At 38.6% G+C, this 10,143-nt stretch overlaps 1 protein-coding gene across 1 annotated transcript; it reads left to right on the forward strand.

Annotated features, from left to right (window-relative positions):
• Positions 1–7,261: 7,261 nt before the first annotated feature.
• On the forward strand, positions 7,262–8,212 carry LOC311091200 (odorant receptor 131-2-like; the record flags this gene model as incomplete). Its single annotated transcript, XM_084127021.1, has 1 exon — positions 7,262–8,212. The coding sequence occupies one exon, from the start codon at positions 7,262–7,264 to the stop codon at positions 8,210–8,212; it is 951 nt and encodes a 316-aa protein (XP_083983147.1).
• Between the last annotated feature and the right edge of the window lie 1,931 nt (positions 8,213–10,143).

The following is a 10,143-nucleotide window of genomic DNA, read 5'->3' on the forward strand; positions in this document are numbered from 1 at the left end:
AGACAACAACTTTACAGAAGATAACGCCTTTACACATAAATATAGAGCTACCTTTATATATATTAAAATATATATATAATATATTTATAATTTTTCCCCAGACATGTACTCTTTTTTTTTTTTTGACTGTATAAAAAGCATTCGGAATTGAATTTCTAAATCGCCTTTACAAATTCGAAGATTTTGCTTTGTTTTGCGTGCTTTAACCATTCTTTGTAGATCCCACTTTATCGCATTCCACAATTGGTCGAAAATGTAAAGGGTCTTCATGCTATTGGTCTATATCAGGGATGGGAAACTTCGGTCCTGGAGGGCCACTGTCCTGCAGAGTTTAGCTCTAACCCTATCAAACACACCTGAACAATGTCTTCAGAATTACAAAAAATGTACAGGCAGGTGAGTTTTTAGCAGGGTTGGAGCTAAATTCTGCGGTACAGTGGCCCTCCATGACCAAAGTTGGCCATCCCTGGTCTATCTAGGCCTATTTGATGCACAAAAATAATAAACACATTTGTAGTGTTATATCAGCTAAATATTCAGATCTTTATATGTTACACTAAAACACTCAAAAGTCTTCAATTATTTATTTTATTTATGAGTTAATGTTTCTGAAAGCCTACCATTCTTAACACTAGAAATAACCCTGAGGATCAGATGTGCATCACGGAAAACAGTTGACCAAATCTTCACAGAGTCAAATCCTATGTGATTAATTATGTGCTATATCAGTGCATAGTTATTGCATATCAGTGTAATTTGTGCTTCCTAATTGTTTGGCAATGATGCATCCCACCTGGCAACATGAGGCCAAGTTGCTTGATTCCTTTGTGAGCTGTACCGAGCCAAGCTGCAAAGCAAATATTTATTTAATGACTTCTCACTCTGATTAGTCTCCTGAGCATACCTCCACCACAAAGAACCAGTTTGTTATAATGATGTAAATATGTTTAACAAACATTGGCCTACAGAGAGTACAGCACCCAAAACACTTCCATAGTTTTGTGAAACTTTCTTTAAAGAAAGAAAAGTTATGTGGTTATAGTTTATGGACTTTGTGACACTCAGTATCTCAGACAAATACACATGAGTAGTAATTATGCAATGATAGCATTGCTGCATATTGTGACAACAAAGTCACAAGTAGGAGGGTGCACCGTTTCCTTTAGTCAACATGTATATAGATAGATGGACGGACGGATGGACAGACAGACAGACAGACAGATAGTAATTACGGAATAAGTACATTGTATGTACATGGGGAACAGGACTGCAAAATAAAGTGCTACCCATATTAGTATAACAAGTAATCAACAAAACCAAAGTAATAAATAATAAAAAAATAAATAAAAAAAAACAGAACTGATACCACTGAACATGGCCAATCATTGCGAAGGAGAATTATTAAAGCTTAAATATATGTGTATCATTCATATAAACTTTAATAAACTTTAAAATTGTTGCACATAATTATTTGTTTGGGGTAACATTTTAATGTTTATGCATGACTGTATCAGTTCTCCTCGGTTCTCTGTCCCCTAAACAAAATCAAATCTAAATGTAGCTATGTTTATTCACATCATACTTCATCATTTGGCTCTTAATATTACACTTGATATATGACCAGAGCTCAAGCAATCCATTTAGAAATACTTAAAAGTAATATTTTCATATTTTGTGTTATTTGTGCACATGACAATCGGCGGAAGTGGAATCATGGTGAGGGGAGCCGGCGAAACAGAGCGGGTGATGGACCAGGACGACACAGCAGCCCTGGAAGCTTGGCGCTGAGCCGCTGGTTTGTGGGACTGAGGTGGTGACGGGGATCCGGCTGAACGGGGTGACGATAGGGTGATTGAGGGTGACGGGGAGGTCAGAGGAAGGAAGGAGCCCGATGACACCGTCGGGTGCAGGGTGTAGGCTTTGCCGGAACCCCGGAAATTCGTGGTAGAAGCTGGGCATCGACCGCCGAAGGCCGACCTGGAGTTCCGAAGGAGCCCAGTGGAGTCTCCGAGCAGAAGGGCCACGACAGTGATGAGTGAGCGATGAGCCTAGGTGAAGGCGACGTGTTGACAGGCGGAGGAGGAGATGTGGGCCTGGAGGCCCAAGGTGCAGCTGGGGACTCTACCTCGTGCCGAGCTGGTGAAGGAGAAGCCCGAGGCGCAGAGGATGAGCCGCACGGAGTGAGCAGCGGGGGCAGAGCCGAGGAGCTGGACCACACCAGTGGTGCCGACGGATCCAGGGGACTGGCCGTGACCAGTGATGGAGATGGGATTCAGGACTAGGAAGTCAGGCAGGGATACTGGCTGAAGAGGGTCATTACCGGATGGGACCGATGAAGAAGGTGAGGATTCGAGGGTGGGGACTTGGGTGGGAACTGGATCCGCGGTCCACAGATTTATTAAGTCAATGTCCACTCCTGGCTCTGCGATGGGCTGATCCGCCTGCCTGGGCTCCGGCTCTGGGGCGGCCTCGGTTGGTACCCTGGGCTTGCTGGTAGCAAGAGAGAGTCGGCTGGTACCACTGTCGGTTTTCTGGTTGGAGAAGGAGGGGCAGGGCGGGTTCCGGGTTCCTTATCTTACTCGTTTAAGAAGGTCAATTATTCTGTCACAACGTAGCCGATGAAGGAAGATGCATAACACCGAATATAGTTGACAAAGAGTTTACTGGTGTCTGACAAGCATGACATTCAACAATAACTGACAAAGAATATTACAGAACAGGGAGTATAAATACACAAGGCTAATGAGGGAACTAAACAGGCACAGGTGGAGGAAGATGAACAAATCAGGACTAACGAGAACATGTGCAGACATGACTGAACGTAATCGTGACTATAATATAATATAATATAATATAATATACAGACAGAGATCTTTTGTGTATGTTTTTATTTTTGTTACAACCCGTGCAATAAGGACGGGCTTAATGTGAACTTTTGCAGTTGGTAAAAAGGCCCACACGGAAAAAACATTAAAAAAACATAAAATATGTTTTAATATAGGTTTTGATATAGGTTTTTAATATATGTGACATATATAAAATTGGCCGTTTTCCTATATTATATGTACATATATGCACATATATGCACCTATATGTTCACCTATATATGCACCTATATGTTCACCTATATATGCACCTATATGTTCACCTATATATGCACCTACATATGCACCTATATGTACCTATATGTTCACCTATATGTTCACCTATATGCACCTATATGTTCACCTATATATGCACCTATATGTTCACCTATATGTTCACCTATATGTTCACCTATATATTACTAAAATTATAAAAAAAAAAAAAAAAATCCCGTATACAAACGGTAAATCTCTGGCAGCAAAGTTTCCAGACGGATTCTGTTAAATTACGGCAAATAACCATTTCACAAAATTACTGGCAAAAACAGTAAAAATACAGAATTGACTTTAAAAGTTCAAAATTAAATTACAGTACATTACTTTTGATAATGGCTTATTAAACCGCGGAAAAACGGATAAATTATGTCATATTATATTAAAAAAAAACATTTAACTTTTAGGTTAAACTGTAAATTTATGGTTTTATAAAGTTATTTTGTAATAATGCTGTCTATCTACAGTAATTATCTTTTAATATAGTTTTTCTGTGTATAATAACTGTGAAGTTATGTATAAAAATGCAATAAGTACATAAATTCAAATAAATTCAAAAGTTTGTATATTTACATATATTGTATATTTAATTTTTGCATTTCCAATTTTAAAACTTTGACCAATCTCTAATTAAGTACTTAATAATAGCAAATGTACAGTCAATTTCTGTTAAATTAACTAAATGTATAAGTTCAGAATACCTGCACATTTACAGTTTTACTCATTAAACATAAACACATAACATCAAGATACGTGAATGATAGGAAATACAAGCTTAGTATATAATTTAGAACATGTAAAAATATCCACATTAAAAGGCAATTGCCGTATACCTTTATACTCTAATATAACTTATTTTACACATTTACATTTTATCCAAAGTGACTTAAAAATTAAGAGAACAATAGAAGCAACAAGTGCAGTGACAAGTCCCAGTTAGTGTAGCACAGTACTCATAGCAATTATTATTGTTGTTGTTGTTTTTTTTAAAAAACAAAGATTTAGTATTATTATTGGGTCAAGTGTTTATGAAAAGATGGATCTTTAGCGGTTTCTTGAAAATGTGTTGAGTTGGGCAGGTCATCCCACCAGCAGGGAACAGTCCAGGTAAAGGTCAGTGAAAGTGATTTTGTGTCTCTTTGGGATAATGGCACCACAAGGAGCCGTTCACTTTCAGAACACAAGCTTCTGGAGACACATAGATCTGAAGCAGTGAGTTTAGGTCTTGCTGCAGCATCTGGATCAGTTGCAGAGGTTTGACTGATGCTGGAAGAGCTGCCAGGAGAGCATTACAATAGTCCAGTCTGGATAGAACAAGAGCTTAGACAAGGAGTTGTGTGGCTCCGATAGGAAGGGCCGGATCTTTCTGATGTTGTATAGGGCAAATCAGCAGGATCGCATGGTTTGGGTGAAAGTGAAACCATAAGCAGTTTTGTCTTGGCAAGGTTGAGTTGAAGGTCATTCATCCAGCAAGAATTTTCCATCAGGTAGGCTGAGATGCGAGCAGCAACCATCAGATCCTCTGGCTGGAATGAAAGGTAGAGATATATTTCACTAAGTGATAGGAAAACCCATGTTTCTAAATGACAGAGCCTAGTTACAATACAAAAAAAAAAAAAAAAAAAAAAAAAAATTATATATACACTGCTCAAAAAAATAAAGGGAACACTTTTTAATCAGAGAATAGCATCAAGTCAGTTAAACTCCTGGGATATTGATCTGGTCAGTTAAGTAACAGAGGGGGTTGGTAATCAGTTTCAGCTGCTTTAGTGTTAATGAAATTAACAGCAGGTGCACTAGATGGGCAACAGTGAGACAACCCCCAAAACAGGAATGGTTTTACAGGTGGAGGCCACTGACATTTTTTCCCTACTCATCTTTTCAGACTGTTTTTCACCAGTTTTGCATTTGGCTAGGGTCAGTGTCACTACTGGTAGCATGAGGCGATACCTGGACCCTACAGAGGTTGCGCAGGCAGTCCAGCTCCTTCAGGATGGCTCATCAATACGTGCCATTGCCAGAAGGTTTGCTGTGTCTCCCAGCACAGTCTCAAGAGCATGGAGGAGATTCCAGGAAGACAGACAGCTACTCTAGGAGAGCTGGACAGGGCCGTAGAAGGTCCTTAACCCATCAGCAGGACCGGTATCTGCTCCTTTGTGCGAGGAGGAACATGATGAGCACTGCCAGAACCCTACAAAATCTGTATATATGCAGCATATATGTGCATATAAACTGCATATAGGTTTCATATATGCGCATATATCCTCATGTAGGTTCTTTCCATGTGGGGGAAACCAGCCGACAGATCACCAAAGACACAATTCTAAGTTCCACAAAAAGTATAATTTATTTAAGGTGTAAAAAGTAATTGAATTAAGGAGCAATGGCTTCAGGGTGCCCCAAGGCCAAAATAATAAACAATATAGACTTATAAACAAACATGTATAAATTACCTAATCAGGGAATAAACAAAATTACAAAGAAACTTCCCTAACTCCCTAAAAATAAACAAATCACAAACAAAGTCAAAATAAATGGCAGGACACCCCTACGCTCCTAAAACATAAAACAGAACCGAATTAAATCATCACAAACAAACGAACATGATCAACTGAAGGTTTGGGGATCAGCCGACGGGAGGAGGAATCCGGAGCTCTTCACGCCACAAGGCCAACGCCAGAATGAGCTCGACATCTTCGGTTAGCGCCGCCCTTTTAAAGCGGCGCATCAGTAGATCCACCAATTAGGCTCCTCCAATGGCAGCCAATCCCTGCACACATATACAAAACAACAACCCACACAAAACAGATACCGAGGATCATAACATTTTGGTATGTTATCTTTTAGTTACTTCAACAGCTGATTTAAATCTCAAAACAGACACATCAGGTTGTCTGTGGGCTTTGACTGAGGGTCATGCATTGACAGCAAATAAGCATCTTTCAAAGTTGCTTGTAGGCCTAATTCAAAATTGTAAACTGTGTTTTGTATACTGCTTGTGCACAGATTAGGCCCTCATGTCAGTATGGTGGAAATATTTTGAGTAAACACTAGCTAAAAGTGAGCAACACCCATGAATAAAATATAAATATAAATAAAAAATGATTTAGAGGTAAAATTGTTAATACATGAGCAGCATGTGGTCCATTTAATCAAATGCAACCTGTACTGTGAAACTGACTACATTAGACAAACACAAATTTTCCCCAAATCCTTTCACAGTTTGTGTTTACTAACAGTGCATTCTAAGTTTCACAACCTCAAGATATGCAGCATGAACATTTGAGAATCATAGGGTCTTTGTTTTGTTGCATAAATGCATCCATCATATTTGCATTAGTTTCCAATGGATTGTGAATTTCATATTAACGTTCAAATATGAAAGAAAATAAAAAGCAAAAACATTAATAAAACATGAAATAAATAACAGAACAAGCACAAAGAACACATTTAAGGGTGTACCATATTACAGATCACAGTATGCCAAAAACCAACAATCCACGAGAAGGAAGGAAGGAAGGAAGGAAGGAAGGAAGGAAGGAAGAGCATTGATTCTAAGTAGAAACAGAGACAGCAGGTGAAAATTTGTAACCTTCAAATGTATGTACTTTGGCTATTTGTATTTTTTTACAGGCAGCGCACTATAACTCACTGTAAAACTGTTGTGTTGCATATATTACTTGTTAAGGTTAATGTCATGATTGTGTCTCAGTGCTCCATGTATACCCTCAACACACAAGCAAATCTAAATTTAGATCTAGATGTCATCAACCAAGTAGGTGTCGTCTTTTAGAGTTTTACTCTATCAAACCCTACATAAATGTCTGTTCACAGCACACTTCATCATTTGGCTCATGCAGGTAAAGTTACACCTGATATGACCAGGACTCAAGGATAGAGTCAAGAATACTTTCAGTAAATGGTATAGCAAGGTTATGTAACATTGATTGTTGTAAACTGAATACTTGTTCAGTCTTTGTTTTTCAAGTCAACATGGAGCTAATTTAGAATTTACATATACATTGTTTATTCTAAAGCACTGATTATTTATTTCTCACGTATTTTATGTCTTATTGTAAATGTGCTTTTGTTGTCTGTCTAATTTTCTCCCAGATGTCCGCACAATGGCCAGTCAGAATGCCAGTGTTGATGAGCAGATGCAACTTATCCAAGTTGACCCCGTCAGGAGAAATATTTCACTGGCGCTGACCCAGATCGTTGTGTGGCCCTTCATCTACCTCATCTTCCTCATGCTCTTAATTTTCTCCAAGAAAGAGACTTTCAGAACAGAGACACGCTATATATTGTTTGGTCACTCTCTCCTGGTAGACCTAATATTTCTTTGTCTGACAGATTTTATTGTACTTTTATCATACAACTTTGTTTTAATACCACTGCATTTCTGTATCCCCATCTGCATGTTAACGGAAGCAATTGCATTAAGTGCACCATTAACCATCGGTGCCATGTGTGTGGAGCGCTATGTGGCCATTTGCATGCCTCTCCGACATCATGCGATCTCCACCTCTAGAAGAGCCATAATGGTGATTTTAATGATTTGGATCCTGAGCTCCATAAACCCCTTTGTTGATATGTTCATTCTTGTCAGCACTGCCTCTCATGAATACTTGTCTCAACTCACACACTGTCATTATGAGATTATGATTCCGGAAAAGATTCGTCACTTTGCTAGGGGTCTGTTGTACATTGTGGGGCTTGTGGTTATTTTGATCATTGAAGTCTTTTGTTATGTAATGATATACCTTGCTGCACGTGCAGCATCTGGTGACAAGTCAGCATCAAAAGGGAAGCGCACCATTTCCCTGCACATAATTCAGCTGTTTTTATGTACTGCCGAGGTGATGTGCCCTTACATTGAGAGTGTAGTTATGCAGTATGATATTCAATCATATCTGACTGTCCGATTTATAAATTTCCTGACATTTAGTATCACTTCTAGAGCAGTAAGTCCTCTCGTCTATGGGTTTAGAGATGAGAAATTCTATGCAGCTATGGCTTACTATATCAGATGCAAAAACAATGTTATCTCATCTGACACTGATAAACAAACATGATTATCTATTTTTAAAGAGTGTTTCTGGGATATTATCTTGTCTAAGTTCCTTTCAAAATGTCATGAAGTAAAATTTGTAATGTATCAAAACTATCAACAGTTTTGGTTGACCAACTGCCTAAACATCCCATTCTAGTTGATATATTCAAATAATGAAGATTGAGAGTTTTAAATTGTCTGGCCAACTGCGAGATTTGTCTTGGGAAGACACCTCTCACATGCAGTGTACGTGACTGCTAGAATAATCAATTTACAAAAATCTGAGTATTTAGAGAGTATTTTATTTAGTTTATCATATAGCTGATTACAATGTTGGCATTACTTGTTACACTTTCAAATAGTTTATGTATATTGTTTTAAGTTTTAGTAATTTATTTGAACATAACTATGTAATTTAATTATTAACAATTAAATGTTTTAATATTTTATTTTAAATTTGCATTATTTATTTATGCATTTGGCAGATGCTTTTATTCCAATTATTTCTTTTTAATAAAAAAAAAATATTCTTTTAGTATTTTCAAGGTACACATTTACATTCTTATCAGTTCTTGCTCTTTCATTTGTAATACATCTGTGATAATAACATTTACTAAACAAACATTCAAAGGCCAGTAAGTGTGATACTCAAGACACTTTCACATTTTTTTGTGAAACTTTCTATTTGATACTTCTAAGGGAAAACAATAATAATCTGTATTTTTTTTGTTTGTTTGAAAAATAAATTGGATCAAATTCCATAATTTAAATACATATGCAGCATTATGGTTCTCTAACATTTAATGAAATACAGTCTATGACAAATGTATGCCAGGACCAGGGTTGAGAACCACTGCCTTATGTGGCCTTTTCAAAGTGTCCTATTTGTGATTTTTGGCCCCCAAGCTCTAAACCCTTTGGTTTATGTCTTTTTTCCCCTCATTACTACTTTTTCACAGGAACTTGTTGAACTTTCTTGAACTGTTTTATCACTCGTGTACATAGGGATTAAAGGCATTGTTATGTCGAATGTAATTTAGGATAAGGAAGGAAGAGGACAGGGTCGGCTTTACTGAGGCTCATGCTTTATACACTTTCAAATGGTCAAAACAAAAGTCACGCTTATGGGGCTTCAATAAACTGAGTCCAAATACACAATCAATGATGCAGCTCTCCAGAGCATTCAGTGCATGCACAGGCACGAGTCCTCAGTCCATCTCTCTCTGGTGAGAGGTGATCTCCTCCTGGGGCCAGAGCGAGAAATTGGACTCACTTCTAGCCCAAGATCTTCCCTGCTCACAGCCGTTGCTAACATCACTGACTCCACCTCACTCTAATTTTTTGAGGAGGTTGAGGTGATATATCTGATGTGTCCCGCTCCTGTCCATTTGAACCACCTCAATATTGAGACCCCCACTTCAAAGCGTCCTTTCCACTTCGCGAGTAATTTAGAACTAGGAAGCAATACAAGTACCTTATCTCCTGGTGAAAATTCACGTAGTCTAATTCTCCTGTTAAACAGCCGGCTCTGTTTGTCCTGGGCCTGTAACATATTCTCCATAGAGAGCCGCCCAAAGTGTGAGTTTTGTTCTCAGGTCCAGCTCTCAGTTCCAGCACATACTGAATTTCGTTTAGACTATCTGAAGGTCCGTCCTCCCAAGTTTTTCTCAGGACGTCCAACACCCACAGGGCTGATGTCCATAAAGAAGCTTGAACAGGGAAAACGGATCGTTCTAACGGCCTGGTGAGGTCCATACCAATTCTTTCGAAGGGGACCTGCTTTTGAGGAAGAGGGCGCAATGGTGCTTTTGGGGAGGCCGGTGGATTCACCAATTGACATTCACGACAAGCTGCACACCATCTGCGCACATTCTCATGAATGCCCCGTCAAAAGAATCGGGTCATGAGACCATTTAGTGTCGTTGTTTGTCCTAAATGTCCTGCCATAGGATT

This window comes from Abramis brama (assembly GCF_963993115.1).
Source record: "Abramis brama genome assembly, chromosome: 10".
In the NCBI taxonomy this organism is placed as follows: Eukaryota; Metazoa; Chordata; class Actinopteri; order Cypriniformes; family Leuciscidae; genus Abramis; species Abramis brama.